Source organism: Panthera leo, chromosome D3 (genome assembly GCF_018350215.1).
Source record: "Panthera leo isolate Ple1 chromosome D3, P.leo_Ple1_pat1.1, whole genome shotgun sequence".
NCBI lineage: Eukaryota > Metazoa > Chordata > Mammalia > Carnivora > Felidae > Panthera > Panthera leo.
In genome coordinates this window covers 73,305,133-73,326,872 of record NC_056690.1, presented here as the reverse complement: position 1 = coordinate 73,326,872, position 21,740 = coordinate 73,305,133, and the positions used below count along the sequence as shown (strand labels likewise).

Here is a 21,740-nt window from a genome sequence, read left to right as displayed (position 1 = left end):
TTCTGTGTTGATGTTAATTGTCTCATTTTTTTTTTCTTAAAATAGTTGCCGTTGCCAAAGAGAGGCAAAATTTTAATGTGGCAAGTATCCTTACCACATAGTTTATGCTTACCTATCAATTTTTGGGATTAGGATTTGAGAAAGGGTAGTTTTTATTTTGACTTTTGATGATGTGGAGGAGAAGGACTTGTAGCAATAATATTCTCATCCGGATACGCTGATTGGATTTTTTTCCATTAGCTCTTATTTTTATTGAGCTGCTTGTTTGATGGTTTATTGTGTAGGAATTTAAACAAGTAGAGTTTGAGTTACTATGCTAATTTAATTGCATTACAGCATCCAATATCTTTGCTAAGAAAGCTTCCCTCCCCACCCCCGCCCCAAGGGCGGCTAATCTTACGTAACCATTTTGTCTCAATTTTTCTTCCTCTAAACTTCAGAGATATATGTATGTGTATTGCCACCACTATCATCTCACACTGACTGTGAACATAGTGGAGGGAAAAGCAAGGGCTTTTCTTCCAGGGTATATATAACCTTGCTACAGTCAGTCGCATGCCACTTGGGAGTCTAGCATTCACTGTAGGAACCCCGAGGCGGTGTGTAGAATGAGACAGGCTTTGGAACCAGGCAGGCTCTGCCACTTATTAGCTCAGGCAGTCATGGGGTGACTCTTTTAACTTCGCATGGCCTCAGATTTCTCATTTGTGAAAGTAAGGTAGTGCACTCTTTCCCTTAGCATTACTGCGAGGAGTAAATAGGAATTAATATGAAAACATCTAATAAAGTGTTTGACCCATGTGAGTTCCTTTCTTTTCCGCATCGCACCCTCCTAAGCTCCAAGCTTCCTCGGTGAACAGTGTTGCTTGGTGGCCAGTGTGGGAAACTCTTTGACTGAAGATCTCTTCCTCTGTACCTTTTTACTTTTCCTGAAAGGCTATGGGTCTCTGCTTCATAGCTCTCTTTATTCAGAATTCAGCCGAATAATTTGTTTATAATAGTTTAATTTCCAAAAATTGGTATGGGGGTCAGAGTGCACTATTTCCTCATCTGTTGCATTGGTCACCATGCATTGATGTCCATAGGGGCATTGTCAAGTACCATGTTTAGATAGGCAGAACGGGAAGGGAAAGCTGAAATTGCTTTCTCTATTGCTTAATTGTGGGGTTACTTTGGGTTGATAGTTACGAAGTGTTAAGGGTAAAAAAGATAGTGGTAGTACAGGGAGCTCAGATTACCAAAAGTGAGTGTAGTGTGTATAGGTGAAGCTCTGTGATTCAGTTTAAGAGAACCTTTATTCTGGGTTTATTTTGCCGCTTAAATGTACAGAGGAATATTAAGATTTATTTTTCTAAAACTGCTTTAAAAAAACAAAAACAACTCTAACCACATTGCTGGGTACCTATCAAAAGGGCTCAAATATTTGTGAAATGAATGGAATATTTTCAAACTGCCCTATTGTTATCAGAATCACAGTTAAGCTACAGTAAGTGTAATGTGAAGATTTATACCTGATAGTTACGATTCGCTAAACAACCAAAAACTAATTCGTCTCTTTAGTTTGTGTGCACCTTTATGCTCTAGCTGCGCTGGACTGCTCATCCTCCTGCACCATGGCATGTGCTTTCGAGATTCTGCTTGCGCATGTGCTGTTTCCTCTGCTTGGAATGCGCTTCCCCCCTTCCCCTCCATCTGGTGAACTCCTGCTCATCCAAGGCCCAGCTCCATTGTCTCCACCTCTGTGAAGCCCGCCCCTGCATTCATCAGGCAGGACCAGTCCCTTCTTCCATAATGCCTCCCTGGTGCTTTGCCATTGTATTTGTGATTGTTTGTCTGCTTCAACTAGACTGTGAGCTCCCTGAGGGCAGAGACTGTCTTTTTCTTTCTTTTTCTTTTTTTTTTTTTTTTTTTTGTATAGGTAGTCCAAAGCCTAGCACACGGTAGGTACTTAATAAATGTTTGCTTCATGTTTATTTGATTTAATATTCACCTCATTCCGGAAGTTTATAGTGGTCATAAACATTGAATAAATTAATATGCCGTACATTATTTTGGAACTACCTTTCATTGTCATTGTTTTCTGAAGTTTCTATTTGAATTTTGGGGGGCATAGTCTTTTGCACCTGATTTTCTTTTAATTAAGCATTCAGAAAATTGACTTTTGCAGTTTTAAAAATAGGCTTTCTTTTGGAGTCATGCCAACAATGAATATCTCTATAAAGCAGAAAGTGTATTTGTGGCTAATAATGTATTACGTCTTTTTAAAAAATAATACGGTATAGAGAATGCTGGGAAATTTAAATTAGTAAACAGGAATGTTAGGTAGTTTTGCTGTATAGTTATAAACTTGGCTGAAGTACGTTATTAATTGTGTTGTTTTTGAGGTTTTTAAAAACCCTTGAAAGAATTTGAAATGTTATTAACAAAATAAACTTTGAAACAGGTTAAATTGTAGTTCATAATGACCAATTATATACTGAGATCTTAATATATTTTCCATATCAAAAGTGCGTTTACTGAGTGCTAATACTTCAGGTATGGTTGGGAAGATATCTTTTGAAGATCTTTGCAAAGTGGTAATCATTTTAGGATGAGTGGGTACAGTGGAGTGGGCATTGTCTTTTGATTTGTATTTACTACTATTTTTGCAGTACCTATTCTTGCTTGTCTCAATCACAATCTTAACCTTACCCTGAAAATCTTTTCCATTCCCTATTACATTGTACCTTACTGATTTGGTACTACCATAATTTTTTCTAGTCACTAGTTCTGTCTTTCTAGCTGATAAAGTAGAGCTATCAAGTGGTTGCTGAAGATACTCCATTAAGTTAATAGAAAAAGACTAAACGAAGATTTGGAAGTCATCCAAATAGAGTTGGAAGTGAGGAATAGCTTTCTCAATGCTTACTCAAAGGGAGAAGTTACAGTTAGGTAATGATGGAAATGTCGTAGCCACTAGCCACATGTGGCTGGCCAGTGAGTAGTTGGAATATGGCTAGTGAGACTGAATAACTGATTTTTAGTTCTTGAAAGGGTACGTTTCTTTAAAAAAGTAATTGGAAAAACTAGGATTGGATAAAAAGAGCACAGTGGTTCTGTGCACAAAATATGTTTTGGGAACTCCAGTAGTTGGGTTTTGTTGCTAGAAATTCCTTTTACTTCAGTGTTTCAGATGTGTGAACATTAAACTGAATTCCTGTGGTTCTAGCTCTTAACACTAAAATGTGTATAAATTAAAGCGACAAAACTAATAAAATCCAAGTTCCCCAACATGAATGTGCCATATGATGTATTTTTATCAAATGCTTACAATGTGAATATGGTATAGAACAAGTTACTTTTTAGGTTGGCTGGGTGTGCTTACCTTGGAAAGACTCAGTTCTTTCATCACATTTCTTTAGTCACACAAATTTGATAATTTGGAAATAAACAACATTAGATTGTCTTGAGTGGAATCAATTGTGTAAGTCTGCCATTATTCATTTTTCATGAATTATGTTGGTGTATGGTAGTGTGCTTGTGATTTTATCAACATGACCTTGGATTCTGTATGGCTGTATGCTAGGTATGTAACCAAATGATCTAGAATGTGCTTGTTTTACTTATCCTCAACAAAATAATAAAAATTCTTGTAGAGAGCTAATACATCTTGGGGGCAGTATCTGCAGTTTGAGAAGCACAAGTGAACAGGTGGTGATGGTGGGAATCAGATTGGGTACTGGACAGAATGGGTACAGGGGGAGAATGAATTTGGGAAAAGATGAAACTGGAAGTAGGGATAGTGGTTTAGGCTGTTGTAGTTTAGAAAAGTAATGATGGCTTGAACTAATGCTGTAGCAGGAGGTATGGAAAGGTGTTAGAGTCAATCAAGAGATATAAGTACATTTCAGTACTGATGATTGTAGAGAGACAGAACCATTGATGCATGCTACAGTTCTGGCTTGAGTCACTGGGGTGGAGGTCGATAAAGAATAGGGGAAGAAGATCAAGTTTGGGGATGGGGTGAGGAAGGCTGAGTTGCAATAGTTTTGTTACTTGCACTTCTGAAAGGATCTGGTGCAGCCCCAGGAACTCCCAGGTCATGCTTTGAGAACTCCTGTCATTGTGGTTTGTCATAACTTACTAGGATCGCCTAACAAAGGGGCAAATAGAAGAGAATTACCTTGTCACACCATTGGTAGTGAATAAATGAATAAATTAGTTTCATGGAGAGTAAGAAGGAACTTCCAGAAAAGTAGTAGGAGAATCAAGAAATTGTGTTATAAAAGCCTAGGAAAGAAAATTTACTTTGTAGTATCCATTGGATTTCCAAGTTAGAAGGCATCTGGTGTCCAGTTATGAGGGACCAGAAGTCTTTCTTAGAATGCCAGAAAGTTTCTGGGAAATGAGAAATTAGAAGCAAAATGTATCCTGCTGTTTTAAAGGTTTTACAATTTTGATTTATTATTTGATTGGGTGATTTGTACACAGGGTGAAAGGATCGTCAATAAAAAAAGCCTCCCTCCCTCTACAGCCTCTCATGTGCAGTCCTCTTCCTGAGAGGAACCTGCTGTTAGTTTTGTCATGTGTCCTTCCAGAATTTCTGTGCATTTACAAACATGTATGTACAGTATATATTTTTACCCCTCTAACCATAAAAATGCTTAGACTACTTTTATGGAGATTGAATGAGAGGTAGAGGAGAGGAAAATATTCAGAAGAGAATGCATGACCAAGGAACACTATCATTATTGTTATTTTTCCTTTAATGGATAAAAGTGGCCAAGAGAGAACCAGTAGAGAGGCAGGTGTCCAGTCTAAGAGTCCATGCTTCAGGAGGCCCTCCAGGAACCTTTGAACTAAGTGCAGCATTTTCTGTTATGCATTTTTTGTGAGGAGAGAGTCTATTTATCAAATTCTAAAGGAAAATGTAGCTGATAAAGCTAATAACCACTGTTTAGAAGCAAGAGAAGAAGCAAAGCCTTGGCAGAAGATATGAGGGACCAACTCACTTGCTCTATCTCAAGTTAGGACTTTGTTGAAAAAATTGGGGATTTTTCAGTTATTGAAAGTAGTCCTGTAGTGGACTGACTTATTTATGTCCTCAGGACTCTTGTGGTAGGATCATTCTGATTACCAGCTCCTGATAGAGCATACTATATGGTAAGAACTGCCCCTTGGGTTCTTTGTAGAATCTCTCCATCCACACTGAAAACAGAGACCTCTCATTCTTTATTCCTGGTCTTATAGAGAAAGTAACTAAAATGTTTCCCAAAGATGCTAGTGTCCTCTTCGTCAGTGTATTAAGTACTTGTTGGCATGGAGTTTCTTCTGGTATCTTTCTAGTGGATATAGTTGGGAGTGAAGAGGGGCAGTGAGCAGATCACAGGTGATAAATTAGCATTGCTAGGCCTCGAAGTTCTTATAAGGGATTACTGGCATCTCCCTTAAGTGTAGGCCACTGTTGAGTCCAGTTTCTGTTAATTTGAAATGAAATGGACAAAAGTGGAAGTAGAGAGCAAGTAGTTATTCTAGTAGTCTGTTGATAAATGATGATGGCCTAGACACGTGGTGGTGGAGAGAAGCAGGCAGTTTCTAGATCTGTTTTGAATGTAGAATTTACAGGATTTGCTAATGATTGAGTATGGAAGATAACAGAGGAGACTCAAGTGTGAGACCTTCGTTTTTAGATGAGTGGGTGGATTGGGTTACCATTCACTGCGATCACCTTAGGAAATAATTTGTATGGGTCAATAAAATAAATTTTGAACATGCAAGGTTTGAAGTGGTTATTAAACATCTGGATGGAGATGTCACATATGCAGTTGCTATGCCAAATTGTGAGGTCTCACCTGGAAAGTCATTAGCACTTAGGCAGTATTCCAAGTAATGGGACTAAAAGAGATTGCCCAGACAAAAAGATCCAGAACCAAGCTCTGAGCAAATCCAATAACTAAAACTTGGTTACAGCAGAAGGAATCAGCAAAGTGAATTGAGAAAGAATGGCTAGTACGGTAGGAGAGACATGGGAGAGGAGAATGTTTCAAAAAGAAGAGTGAGTGGTCAGTCGTGTTGATGCCTATGATGGGTTGAGTGGAGGGAAACAGAAATGTCCCTTGAATTTGGCAATATGAAGGTAAATTAATAACCTTGATTTTCAGTGGCAACAGAAGCCAGGTTGGACGGAGTTAAAAGTGAGTGAGAGATAAAATTAAGATGGACAAATCTTTTGGTAATTTTTTTTTGGAGAGAGAAGAGAATCACTAGATGGTAGGTGAAAGAGATGATTTGGTTAAACTCCCACCTTAAAGACTTTGAAAAGTTTAATAATAGGGTCTGTAGCAAAGTGGAAAAATCACAGACATCAAACAAGTTAAGCACATTCGTAGGATGATGATGAAGAAGGAGAAGGAGAAGAGAAGGAGAAGGAGAAGAACCACTACCATGAAACCTGTACTGGGTAGGAAGGAATGTGAAAGGGGTTAAAGAGCAGTGAGAAACCAAGAGAGTCAATGGATGGGAGTCAAAGAATGCAGAGGGCAGTTCTGAGAAAGTGAGCTGCAAGGATAGGAAGTAGGAATTGGGAGACTTGGATGCTTGATTGAGATACTGGAGGTGGTGTAGTTATTAGTGTAGACAAGCCTGTGACTATAATGTTAGGTGAGTGAGGTTGGGCAGAGGAATAATAGGTCAAAGGACTCAGGATATTGGGTAGTTATCCACATGGTTTTTGAGGTCTCCCAGAATGGGGACAAGAGTTGGGATGGAGAAGAAGACTGAAATGGAAGCTAAAGTCTAGTGAATGAAGGAGAAAGGGAGGAGGGGTAGAGGGTAGTATAGCCAGATATATGAACTTCAAAGGAGCTAGTGTTTTTGAAGGATCAAAAGTGGAGAAATTATTTGAGAAAAATGGGAGAAAGGAGAAAACCTATGCCACCTCTTGGCCCTTAGAAATGCAGTAGAGAGGGAGAGAGGTAGGAAGGGTGGGAGGAGAGGGAGGGAAAGAGAAGTTTCATGTGACAGGACTTGAGGCCATCAAAGGATGGCCAAGTCAGTGAATGCAGGAACTGGAGAGAACGTCTAGAGAAAATTTTGAGGATATAGGAAAGTGGCCCGTCATTCAAGAGTGTATGGTATGAGGATTGGGTCTGGGATGGGTCAAAAAAGTTTGGAAGCCATTGAACGGTGGGGTAGATGAGTGGGCGTGCAGAATATTACGGGGACAAGTGGTGGGTGATAATGTATGATCTGAGAGACTTGACTGGTTATTACTGAGGAATGTAATATATGGTGGTATTAATTTTGGTAATTGTTAGAGCAGAGTACACAGTTGAAACATTATGGTCTGGACTCTGGGCTGACTTTCTGATTCAGAGGAAGACACTGGCCACATCCCACCTATAAGCATAATTTAAATAGTAATAGATGGAGTAAGTCTAGGGGCTATTTCTCTTACATTGATGATTTCAAGGCAGATAATATAGATAATTTTATTCTTAAAAATTTTTTTTTAATGTTTATTTTTGAGAGAGAGAAAGAGAACAAGTTGGGGAGGGGCGGAAAGAGAGGGGGACAGAGGATCCACACTGGGCTCCGTGCTGACAGCAGGGAACCCAATGCGGGGCCTGAACTCACAGACCGCAGGATCATATCCTGAGCTGAAGTCAGAAGCTTAATCAACTGAGCCACCTGGGTGCCCCAGGTGACTTCATTCTTTGCATAATAATTTTGAGATGGACGTTGTAGATAGCAATGAATGATAGTATTTTCTACCTGTTTAGCACCTGTGAGTTTAAAGCAGAAAATGAGACTATTGAAGGCTCAGGTCTGCATAACATAAGATTTTACGTGTAATAGACATTTTATGCATCCATTTATTCCACAGAAAACTTTTAGCACATTATATGCTTAGGCATTATTGCAGACTCTGAAAAATATGGTAAAGGAAGTTTCTGTGCTCATGGAACTTTAATTCTAGTGGTATGACAAACTAATACACAGTTTAAATATCAAGTGCTATACTGTGAATTAATTAACAGTGGTTGAGACTGACTGCGTGGCTGTTCAGGCTGAGCAATCAGGGAAGTTTTCTCCAAGAGGAGGATTTTGCAGCTGAGATCTGAATGATTAAGAGTGAGCTATACAAAAACCACAAGGAAAAGCATACCATGTAAAGGGAGTAGCCAGTGCAAAATCCCTAAGGCAGGATACATTAAGCCTGTGAGAGCAGAGTAGGCCACTGTGGCTGGAGTTTAGTGAGAGGGGAAGGCATCCTAGGTGAGGTCAAGGCAGCAGACAACCTAATCACGGCTTGTCAAGCTGGCATAAGGAATGGTATGGAATGCTATTTTCAGACTCCAGATAGGGAGCAATAGGATTGCTTTGGCTGCTGTGTGGAAAATGTAGAAGTGCAGAAGTGGGAGTCAGGGGCCAGTGCTCATTCAGGCAGGAATGATGGTGACGTGGACAGTGTTTGTTTAATGAGTGAATAAAGGAGGAAAGGATCAGAGCAAAGGCCTCTTTAGTCCTAGAACTGTTTAGTATTCTCTTGTTCAAAGCACTTCTAATTTTCTCATTGCAGGAACGTCCTTAATAATAGATAACGTATTTATCTTTTGCTAATAAATAATCTTTAGCTAATAAATGAAGATAAGGTATCAGTTAACAACATTGTTCCATTTTTTTGGCTAATTTGAGCAGATACAATTGATCCTTAAACACAGGTTGGACTGTACAGGTCCACTTATATGCAGACTTTTCTTTGATAAATACAGTGCAATACTATACATGTATTTTCTTTTCCTTATGATTTTCTTAATAACATTTTCTTTAGCTTACTTTGTTGTAAGAATACAGTATGTAATACATACAACATAGAAAACATGTATTAATCAACTGTTTATGTTATCCATAGGACCTCTGGTCACAGTAGGCCATAAGTAGTAAAGTTTTGGGGAAGTCAAAATTATATATATGTGTATATATATATGTTATATATGTATATATATATATGTGTATTTTCGACTGTGTGGCAGTTAGGTGCCCCTCACCCCCACATTGTTCAAGGGTCATCTGTATTTAGATATTGATTGGATAAAGATTGCTAGGGAGCAAAAAGCAAACAGAAGAACTTTACATGTTAGCAAATAGACTTACTGATGAGAATAGTCTCTTCAGTATGATAATTAGGTTTATGTTGTAAGTTAGTGCTTCAGATCTATCCAAATATGATAGAACCTTTTGAGAGGGCTGGGCTTGGATTTCATGCTAATAATGAAGGTAGATTTGGAGTCATAGTAGCCTATGCTGTGGCTTTGGCAAGATTTATTTTGGATGCCCAGGTTTTTTTGTTGGCAATTGAGGTCTATTTCACTGAGTTTCATAGGTCCTGAAGAGTTCCCTGACATTGTAGACTGTAAGTCAGTAAGAGAATTAAGCCCTACAGCAAATGATTTGTGTGACTATCTCCACCATTCTCCCAAGGATGTGTATACAGTTAGTGCCAACCCAGATGTAAAGGAGATAATGAATTCCACACAGTACATGGCCTAGTTTGAGTAGAGCTGCTCTTCAGTATTTGGTTGAAACTCATTTCTGTCTGTTGTTGTAAGGTCTTTAATGACTTCATATTAACTAAAACTGCAAGAAGTTATTTTTCAAGTAGAACTCCTCAAAACTTGTTTTCAGTGATGAATTTCAGTCCTCCACCTCTTCAATTAACTACAAGTATAAGTCCTTTTTAATGAGCTCAAAATGTAGTCTGTCTCCTCTTTTTAATATCTCATTGATCTCCTTAAAAAAGAATCTTGCTCTTAGCAAATTATACTAAGTGGATTTTCAGTACAAAATCATAGATCCCAGATATTTTTTCTTTATTTTTTGTAAAAGCCTATGAAGTTTGCAGAACTTTGTGAATGTATTTTTTTAAAAACCCACTGGATTGTACACTTAAAAATGGTGAATTTTATGGTGTGTGAATTATATACCAGTTAAACGAAATCAAAGATTGTAAAGCAATTTGCATTATTGGCTTTTGATTTTGTGGAAAGGCACTAAGTATAGGCTACTGTACATATTCTGGAACAAAATGAAATTATTTTTTTGATGATATTCTTGGTTTGCTCTAAATGTACCACTCAGGCTCCCCTCTTTGTGAACCAGGGAATGGCTTTTCTCCTGAGAAAGCTTAATAGGTTTAAGTTCCTAATTTTCAGTAGCATGCTCAAAAACACATTAATGCTGATAATAGAGCAGGTATTTATTCAGAATTGACATACCAATGTTGCCATAAAACCTACAGCTATTTTGTTGTCTTCTCCCAGAACGTAAGCTCTGAGGCAGGGATTTTTGTGTTTTGATGATAACTGTATACCCAGCATACGGTCAGTGCCTGGCACATAGTAGGCACTCAGTATTTGTTCAATGACTGAATGAAAGCAGCATTATACATGCATTATCTTGTGTGATCTTTGTAAGAATCTTATGAATGGTTATTGTTATCGTCCTCATTTACAGATGAGGAAAGTGATCCCAGAAAAACAAAGTTCTCAAATTGGGGCATGAATATCTCTTGGGGGATGTACTATATGGAAAGCCATGGAAATAAAATGATGAATGATACTTGGAAGTATCAATTTTATTTGAGCATTTTGGGTAGGTAGAGCAACATTTTTTACATTAAAACATGGCTAATTTTTAAAAGTGCAAAATTTGCAAGGATTTTAAAGGTGAAATGAGTCCTTTTGGTTCTTGTCATAGAATATGTACAATTTTGAACTGTCATTCAGTTTTATTTCAAAGCTAGGCTGGAAAAAGTGGTATTTAGAATATATAAGTTCCTGCTGTTCAAAACTATGCTGTGTAAAGGCTTCCATAGTACACACAACACGCATGGTTTTAAAGGAGTGTTTCTATATTCTTAACTTCTAGAAGTATACTCTTTCGTGTAGTTGACCTGAGCGTGCCCCGGGATGGAGGTACAAACTCTTTTTACCCCAGTTGCCCTTTTGTAGTCCACCTTCTCCCATTTTACATAAGAGCATACTTTTTACTAGCCTGTCGTATTACCATGGTGCAAAATGTTTGATCTCCAGTAAAGGAATAATTTGAAATACTGGTGTCGATGCCGAGAAAATGAATTACTTGGTAACAGTCAAGACTTTCTGTCAGTAAAGTTCTTTGTCTAAAATTTACAGAGCACTTTATGTAGACATCGATTATTAAAATTTTTTGATGGTTCACTATGCGATATTTTGACATATAACTCAAAAGAAGTTCAAAGAATTGACTGAGAAGAAAACTCATTCTATTTACTCATTTATGCAAATAGGGTTTCTTGCTGTTACATCTACAAAAAATGAAGGATAGGAATGGAATTGGTACTAAATCTTGGGCCTATTCTATCATCTGTCTCAGCCCATGAAGTTATTAAAAAAAAATTTTTTTTTAACGTTTATTTATTTTTGAGAGGCGGAGAGACAGAGCATGAGCTGGGGAGGGACAGAGAGAGAGAGGGAGACACAGAATCAGAAGCAGGCTCCAGGCTCTGAGCTGTCAGCGTAGAGCCCAACGCAGGGTTCGAACCCATGAACTGCAAGATCATGACCTGAGCCGAAGTTGGACACTCAACCGACTGAACCACCCAGGTGCCCTGAGGTTTTTTTTTAAATAAAAAATTCTCTTCTTTAATGCATCTAACTTTTATCTCATTCATTAGCATGTAATTTACTATTTAGGGGCAGTTATATACTAGTGATGTAGTAAAGCAAAAGACATTTTTTAATCACTAAGTACTTTATGGTCACAAAAAGTAAAAAAAAATAATCTCATGACATATGATCAACTAAAGGTTTTCAAGTTTAAAAGAGGAAATAACTTTGGGAATGGAATTATTAGCTCAAAGAGAAAAAGGAGTGAAACAAAATGTGTACTTACTGAAAAGTTTGTTCATGTATAAGTGGTTGATGGTGAGTATATTTAGATTGTTAGATACATTGTAAAGTGATAGGTTTATTAAAGTGTCAGTACTTAAAATGTGTAGTAAGTGCATTCTTTGCAATCACTTACATTACAGTTTGAAATAGTCTTGATGTCAGCTTTGAAATGTAGGTGAGATATATATTTTCAAAAATTTTTTAGCTGGTAGGAATGCAAAAATGTTTGAAAATCACCCGTTTATAAAACACATGCTCTTCCTCCACCTCTTTAATTATCCTCTTTTCTAGCCTCAGTCAAGTTAGACCAACCAAAAGGCAACATGGTAATTAGATCACATGGGTGCTTAGTCCCTTTAAGAATCACCTTCACCAAATTTCCTTTAAATTTTATATTCTTGGCTTTTATGGAAGGCCACTGAAAAAGAAAAAGCATTGAAATTTGCTTAGTTTTGTTGTGATGTTAGTGTCTCTAATTTTTTTTTCTAGATTTAATACTAGGACAGCTTTGTTTCCCTTATTAATTGGTATACTTCCTTCTCTCTGACCTGATATCTATATAATTTAATGTTTCTCTTTTCACCTGGGATCCTAAAAATTTCAGATCCACTTTTGATGCTCAGCTCTAGTATTGATCACTATTAATCTTTTCAAAAGGAAATTTGTTTTCTCCCTGTTGCTGATTTTTTAAAAATTAATTTATATTGTGTGTTCTTTCTGAATGTACAAAGATCCTTTTCAGAGATACTTATTGGAAAGGGATGAAGTAAACATTTTTTTTAAAATTAAAAAGATTTGTTTTTGTATTCCTTCCAGCACCTAAGAGGAAAGAATAGTCTCAAAAATTATTTGAGTTATTTGAGTATTTCCACCCTAATATACACATTATTATAAAATACATTAAATTTTGGTTTGAGGGTTAGCCTGTATACTGAGATTAATCAAGGTTGGAAACTTTTTCTAATATTAGAATGTGTGTTTGCAAGTTTAATTTTGTGATATAAGAAACTTCTGCTTTACTTTTTCTTATGCTGAAAGGGAAGATTACAATTATAAGAGTAGCCTTAATCTTGTCCCATTAAAAAAAGTGTTTGCTTGGGGCACCTGGGTGGCTCAGTCTGTTAAGCGTCTGACTCTTGATGTCCACTCATGTCTTGATCCCAGGTTCGTGGGATTGAGCCACGTGTCGTGCTCGCGTTGAGCATGGAGCCTGCTTGGATTCTCTGTCTCCCTCTCTCTCTCAAAACCAAAACCAAAACCAGTGTTTGCTTTATAATTTATAAGTTTATGGCAGATTGGTAGTTATTTAGAAGGATTCAGACACACAGCTGGGCATAGTGACTCTTTGGCACTCTACAGGTGAGAGTGGTAATAAAATTTACTGTTTTTGTGACAGTTTCTGGGAAAACCAGTTAGTCCAGTTTTTCAGATTACATGCTACTGTTTTGGAATACAAAATTCATTAGTGAAAAATTCTGTCTTCTGAGCTTTGAAGCCAGGTAAAAGGAGAAAACATAATAAAAACCAGAGTAAGATCAAGAGAAAAGTAATACAGCATACTCTTGAAATATCTCTTACTCCAAGTGAGGAATGCACTACCTCATCAGTCAATGGGAATTGTGTATTTTGAATATTTGTAGCCAGCTTTTTCTTCTAATTTTTACTTATTACACCAAAAACATGTTAATGAAAAAAACAACAACAACCTTTTACCATTGTAGAACCAATAGTTTTATATGTTTCATGCTTCCTTCCAGTCTTTGTGCCTTCAGGATTCATTTAGAAATAGTCCCTGCTGTCTCTAGTCATCCTTTGTAACAAGGGGAATCTTAAGAGGCTCCACTGTTTGTGCATACAAACAGTTGCACCGTATTTCTGTGTCCATTGATGCCATCTTGTTCTAATACCAGCTGAGCACATCGTTCTTTATTAAAGAATGAAAACATTAAAAACCAAACAGGGTATTGTTTAGTGATCTATACTAATTATAACTAGTGACAGGAAAAGTTCTCCGTGAGCTTCTTTAGGATAAAATATTGACTATTTCATAGTTTGGGTGGCTTCACTTATGGCCTCAGAATGCTCTAGATGTCATAAATCAGAGGTGTCCAACCCTTCTGTGCATCACAGAATTACTAGGAGAGCTTTTAAAAATACACCTTCCTAGGCTTCACACTTTTAAAGATGGCATCCTAAGTGGTAATTTTGCAGCCTGTCGGTCAAATTTGCTCACTTTTAAATCAAAGTTTTTGAAAATATGTCTACAAAGATAAGAAAGCTAAATACCTAAGAAATAGTCTTATTTAACATGAGTATGTCTCGGGGCGCCTGGCTGGCTCAGTTGGAAGAGCAGGTGATTCTTCGTCTTGGGGTTGTGGGTTAGAGCCCCAAGTTGGGTGTAGAGATTGCTTAAAAAAAAAAAAAAAAACAACTAAATAAAAAAGAAGACTATATCTCCTAAAGGTAAGCACATACATTGGGGGAAAATTGAATAAGATAAAGGAATGACAAGTACATACAGAGAAGAAGGGGTGGAGGGAACGAAGGTAGAGAGGGTGGTGATGGAGACATATTTAGTAGTGGGTCCAAATCCTACTGTAATTGTGATAATTGTCACTTTATTTGGATGCTTACCTTTCTAGGCCTTGATAACATTCCTTAAGCAGAGTTCACAAACCTCAACACTTATAGGCCTCAGGTAATGCAAATATGAGTTGTTGAATTTTGCTAAAGGAGAACCTTGACACCTCTTGTGAGCAGCTATACTAATTAATTATGGCCTCTTGTGGCCAAATCAAGTCTGGTATTTCTAGATCTTTGAGTTTTAAAGAGAAGTAGAATCTGGGTTTTATGTGATATCTCCATATTTGCAGATGTTGGCTCATTTATTAGACACTAAAAACTCAACAAAATACATTTATGAGTTAAACTTCATCCTCCTGCAACCAATTTACAAATCTTTGTTTTAGAGTAGTCATTCTGCAAGTGCTTCCTGGAGCAGTCAGCATCACCTGAGACCTTAATAGAAATGCAAATTCCCAGGGCCTACCTCAGATCTCTACTGAATCAGACTCTCTAGGAGTGAGGCCCAGGAATCTGTGTTTTAATAAACCCTCTGTGTGGTTCTGATGTGTGCTGAAGTTTGAGAACCAGTGTTTTGGAGTCTGGAAGTTGATAACACAATTTTTATCTGGGGATAGTTGTAAAGACAGAAGTTCATTGAATATCCTGCAGATTTATCAAGTATATTTCTATATAAAAAATATCAGGTATGTTGTCTTCAGATACAGATGGCCTTTTATATATGTTTTTTGCCAGAATCAGAACCCACAATGATTAAATCACATTTTGTTCTTTTTGTCCCCCCCCACCTTCCTTGCCCCTGTATACCCCATGGTTAGAGCCTTGCAAATGAACTTGAAAGGAACTCTGCCACGTTTTGACTTCACTAGAACACATCTTAGATTTTATTTACTGATTGATTAAAAGAAGGGGGATGGGTTAAATAGGTGATGGGGATCAAGGAGTGCCCTTGTGAATTGAGCACCAGCTATTGTATGGAAGTGAATTGCTGTATTTTACACCTGAAACTAATATTACATTGTATGTTAATTAACTAGAATTTGAATAAAAACGTAAAGTAATGGATAATGAATTAATAAAAAAGAATTCAAATTATATTTATATGTAATATTTATTAACAAAAACATGCTTATATTCACAGGGTAAACCAGACTTGAATACAACATTGCCAATTAGACAAACCGCATCAATTTTCAAACAACCAGTTACCAAAGTCACAAATCATCCTAGTAATAAAGTGAAGTCAGACCCACAACGAATGAACGAGCAGCCACGTCAGGTAAGGATCTACTTGGTTCTCCAATCTTATTTGTCAGACAATTCTGGTGTTTTTACCAGACATAGTTCAAGTAAACCGGTTAAAATGGAAAACATTTGGAAAGAAAATTGTTTTATGTTCCTAGGCTATTACATGAATACTGGAGAATAAGTCTAATAATATTTAGGTTAAATGTTTTAAGAAAAAAGTTAATTAAAAATGAATCTAAATTAATATTATGGTCTACATTTTTGTGTTTTTGTGTGGTAATGTACATCAGATTTGCTTTTGCTAATCTTAGTTTAGATTATCTTTCCAGGGATAATATTTCCTAGGAGGCTGAAGCATGCAGTTTGTGTTGCTTAGTTTAAAAATATTTTCAATTTTATAGAAACTACTTTTTGTTCTGATTTCTTATTATATGACAGCCATCCCTCCCCTTTTGAAAAACAATTAAATAAACTTTGTCAATAAGGTATATTGTCCTGTGACTTCCATTTTTGCAGAAATTCAGTTTAATAAATTTCTCTTTCTTTATGGCTTCAAACTGTATTGCACCAGAATCTGTTCTTAGGAAAAAAGTATTATCTGAAAGGCCTCCCTGCTGTTTAATAATGCCATATAGCCAGGGGAGGGAGACTTGATAAAATGCTTACCTTTCCAAGTAACCTTGCTTATTCATTCCCTAATTGTGGTCAAAAAGTTTAGGTGCTTCGGGAATTTTTAGTAGCAATTGGGGTGAGGGAGTGGAGGGAGAAACATCTGTGCATATTTTTTCTCTCCTTTCTCTGCCTCCTCCCACTTACAGATTAGAAATGCTGATTTACCTACGACGATTATCTTTTGCTCTCATATTCCCCGTTTAGATGCCTCACTCCACCTTTTCATTTGAATTTTGTTTTTCACTAGTCCCTCAAGTGTCTCATCTCCAGACTTCATAAAGGATTGGGCCAAAACTTTCAGACAGTTGCTCTAGAAGAAACTACCTAAAGAAATTCAGTTCCCACATCCTCTGTAGTGTTTTTTCCTCTTCAGGTGAGCCAGGAAAACAGAAGATATTTGGAGCCACATTGGATCAGCATCTTGCTATAGATGTCTCAAGATTTGAAGTTCTAAACTTGCTTTACTGTTGGTCCCCAAGAGATTCAACAGGGGCCATGTAAGTGTATCACATCCAATATAAAAGATGCGTACCTGCATGTGCCTTTAGGCTCTTGTCACCACTTAGGTTTTCTTTGGGCCATTCAGCATTCTGTGCCAGGCTTTTCCCTTCTGTTTTACTACTGCACCCAGTGAGAGTCACCACACTGCTGGTAGTGTTAGTATACTCATTACAACAGGGAAGGAATTCTGCCATTCTGAACTTTGCCCACCTTGATAAAGCCATTCCCCGATTATGTTCTTTCTTAGATACTGTCTAAAGTCTTGAACATCTTGTCCTTTGGCATTTTGGTGATTTTTAAATCATTTCCTTGTAAAGATTTTTATCAATTGAAATTTTTCAAAGTTTATATGTGGGTAAGACAGTTGGCTTCAAAAAGCTCGAAAGATAAAGAAAGTGGAATAACTATTAATAATAGTTTCATATTGGAAATTTGAGTTACCTTATTGAGAATAGGTAGTAGATGGATTTTATCCTCATCTTTTCTTTGCCAAGTCATTCTCAATATAGTCTCTAAACTCAAATATTTTAAAGACCAATTGAGTAGCAAATTACGATTATTTAAACAGTAATTCTTTTCTGTACCTAAGTTCAGTCACAGATTTTAACAACTGTAGTAATTGTATTTACTGGGTGTTTACCTGGCTGTAGGGGACACTGGTAACGGAGATTTTTAAAGCTGAAATAATCAGGTTAGTTGCTCCTTATTCACTGATACATTGAGTAGTTTTACATTTTCCTCTTTTATTAAAGTTTCTGAGATTGTTCTCAAATGAAAAGAATATACCAAAAGAGCTAAATCCCACCTCCTTCCCCTGCCCCCACCCCCAAATCTTATATCATTTTCAACTCAGATCTTTTGAGGATTTTATCTTCCTTTTTGCTTGCATAGACGAGAAGTGTTAAAATTATTTAGGAGGTTACGTCCTCAAAAGTTTGAACTGTTTCTTACTTTATCCTCACATCACCTGGTGGTTTTTGCTGGGTGTTTTTGATTATACCAAGACGTTAGTTGTCTTTCCCCCAGCTTTATCTTCAACATAAGAATTGAGGGAATATTTGACTACTGTCTCACTAATGGGATTTCAAAATAAAGGACAGGGCGTTGGGCAACTATAGGAAAATAGAGACAACTTCTATATTATTGTTTGAGAAATCATAATCTGTCATTCTGACTATTTCATTTTAGATTCAGGCTTTTTAGTAAAGGAAAGATGTTGATTTAAGTTATATTTTGGTGTATATATGTCAGATATGTGCTAATCAACTATTGTTGAGGAGGTAGTTGACAAAAAAAATAAAACATGTAGGCAAAAATAATTCTTCCACTGTGCTTTCACACAGCCTGGTTGAACTAGATCGGCAGTATGAGTTGCCACATACTCCATTTGGAGAACTTCTTTTGATCATCCAGTAAATAAACTAGACAGAGTGGTTTCTGGTTTTGAGATAGATATAAATGTTTTTGTTTCTTAACCATGTCGCAGTCTTTTAATAAAGTATTCAATCTAGTGGTATTGTAATACTTAGAGACCTAGGACTGGGATTGGATTTTTGGATCTTAACTAGGTTCTACGTTGGATAATTTGAAGTGATTAGTTTCCATGTGATGCAATCACAGAAATGAATAATTCTGTCTTACGTGACAAACATCCTATGCCTGCATCTTTGTGTGGCTGTCTGATTTGATTTCTGTAAAATATATGAATTATAAATTTCTAGTGTATTGATTCCTTGAAAATACCTTAGCTTTAAAATTGCAAATTAGGGTATGTAAGCAAAAGTGCATTAAATGGAATTCAGCAATAATATCTGCCTATAATTAAAACCTAGTTATGATAGGGTAAGTAGACACACACATATATATATATATATATATATATATATATATATATATACACACACACACACACACACACACACACACACATACTATCAGCATATTTGATAAGTGCTTGTCTTTCCCTTAGATTAAACAGAAATCTGGAGTGGGGTGGGGAAACTCGACCAACTATAAGACTATTATCCCAAATAGTAAGATCATTGAAATGTTCTTATTTGGTCATATATATAAAACACCTCCAAAAATCTTTTTAATATGACGTAATTATGATTTTGCTGTTAAGGCTGTCTTTCCTAGCTTTCTCCCCTCAGTATATGAAGAACTCACATTTCTGTTTCCTTCTCATTTCTTTGATCCTGTTATCTTTGATAGTTTCTGGTCTCTCCCCTTTTCTTTTATCCTCAACTCAAAGAAACTTCATTTTTGAGCCATTACTTCTTCCTTTTAATTATTATATTATAGGATGCTCATAGGCTGGAGGTGTTTTTGATAGTCTTTGAATATTAATTACATTTCTTCACTTTTTTTTAACCAAAAAATAAATATTTAAGAATTAGCAAAAAAGTGGATTTAAATGTTCTATTTGATCCTAGATTTTTTTCCTTTTATTTGCTAATTCTTCTTTCAAAAGATAGGAAATTTTCTTTTACTCCCTTCTAGAAGTCAGCCTTTTTTTTTTTTTTTAGAATGCTTTTTTCCCAGCTTTATTGAGATATAATTGACACACAACATTGTCTAAGCTTAAGGTCTACAACGTGATGATTTGATACACATATACATTGCAAAATGATAACCACAATAAGGTTAGTTAACACATCCATCACTTCACATAATTGCCATTTTTGTTGTTGTGGTGGTGGTGGTGGTGGTGAGAACATTTAAGATCTTTCTTAGCAACTTTCAAGAATACAATACAGTATTGTTAACTATAGTCACCATGCTGTGTATTAGGTCCCCAGAACTTACTCCTCTTATAACTGGAAGTTCATACCCTTTGACCAACACCTGCCCATCCACCCCCACACCTGGCCACCACCAATCTACTCTTTGTTTCTAATAGTTCAGCTTTTTTAGATTCTACATATAAGTAAGATCATATATGTCTTTCTCTGCCTGGCTTACTTCACTTAGTATAATGCCCTTGAGATTCATCCATGTTGTCAGAAATGGCAGGATTTCCTTCTTTTTTATGGCTGATAATATTTCTTTATCCATTCACCCATTGATAGACATTTAGATTGTTTCCATGTCTTGGCTATTGTGAATAATATTGCAGTGAACATGGGAATACAGATATCTCTTAAAGACAGTAATTTCATTTCCTTTGGATATATACCAAGAAGTGGGATTGCTGGATCAAATGAGAGTTGTATTTTTAATTTTTTGAGAAACCTCCATACTGTTTTCCATAGTAGCTATGCCAGTTTACATTCCCAGCCGTATACAAGTGTTCTCTTTCCTCCACATCCTTGCTAGCATTTAATATCTCTTGGCTCTTTGATAGTAACCAAGAATGGATATTTTAAAATATGTTAGAAGAAACTTTTAAGATGAAGTTAAATTTTAAAAACATATACACTTTAAAGACATTGTGTATGAAAAGTTTGTAAAATATTTCAGTGTTTAGTTACCATAACCTAGGAAATTACTCTTCATTCTAGACATTCTAAGAGCATTTACTTTTTTGTAATCTTGAAAGGTTATTTCTAGTATAGACTTGTTTTAGTTTTTTTATGATTGAGAAATAGAGAAGCTAAAGCACAGAGTTCCGTGGAGGATGTTATATTCCTTTTCTCTAGACAAAAAAATTAGCTTCCTGGGCAGAGGAAGTGGATGACGTGTTGTCCTGAAATACTTAAAAGCATTATTCTGGGTGGTGTAGGAGGAGAGGTGCCGTAGACAAAGGATCAAATAAATAGTACAGACATATGCTATAGGTGTTCCAGAAGGTGATTTTACTGTGGCTAGGGTGGTTGGGGAAATCTTTAGAAGAGATACAGGACATATGCCGGACGTTGCAGATTGAGTGGGATTTAGAAAAGCAGATGGGAGGGCGAGGACGTTCCAACTAGGGAGAGTAGTGTTAGCAAAGCTATTGTAGTGGGAATGGGCAGGGAATGAAAAGACAAGTTGTTTGCAGATCAGGGTTTTCATGGGATCAGGGTTTTCATGGGAAGTAGTGGGAGCTGAAAATGTTGTAGTGCATTTCCTTAAGTGCCAATCTTTACAAATTTTAAAAATGTTATAATTTCCTATATTTATAAGAGAAAGATATTTGGGATAGACAAAAAAAATTCTCATCGTTCCTTTTTTGTAATTCAATTATAGTATTTTAGCATTTTATATGTATATATATATTTTAATTTTTTTTTAATGTTTATTTTTGAAAGAAACAGAGTGTGAGCGAGGGAGGGACAGAGAGAGGGAGACACAGAATTCGAAGCTGGCTCCAGGTTCTGAGCTATCTACACACAGCCCGACACAGGGCTGAAACCCATGAACCACAGGATCATGACCTGAGCTGAAGTCGACACTCAATCGACTGAGCCACCCAGGCGCCCCAGCATTTTTTATATTTTTTCAATCTTTTAATGCATCTTTTGATGATATGTATGGGTATATACATACATATATATATATATATATATATATGCATGTATATACATATATATATATACACACGCATATATATGTACATAGGTACACACAAACACACACATGCTTAATATTTATACATGCCATTATATACAATTTTAGCCATGTTTTATATAGTTTATGTGCTATAACTTTATAATTAATTTATATCATTCCAACAACTGTGTATTATGCTAGCATATGATTTACTTAATCATTTTCATATTATTATTTCTATTTTTCACTATTGTAGGTAGTACTCCAGTGAGTATCTTTATATAGATAAGATCCTTCCTATATCTTACATTGTTTCATCAGACTAGATTCCCAGAAATACAATTAGTATGA

The 21,740-nt window shown here is 36.4% G+C and overlaps 1 protein-coding gene across 1 annotated transcript in view; it reads left to right on the top strand.

Moving 5' to 3' along the window:
- MBD2 (methyl-CpG binding domain protein 2) overlaps positions 1-21,740 on the top strand; it is a 65,659-nt gene that overhangs the window by 17,058 nt on the left and 26,861 nt on the right. Inside the window, exon 3 of the mRNA XM_042911468.1 lies at positions 15,637-15,774. Within this exon, the coding sequence (XP_042767402.1) occupies positions 15,637-15,774 (138 nt within the window). The remainder of the gene's footprint in view (positions 1-15,636; positions 15,775-21,740) is intronic.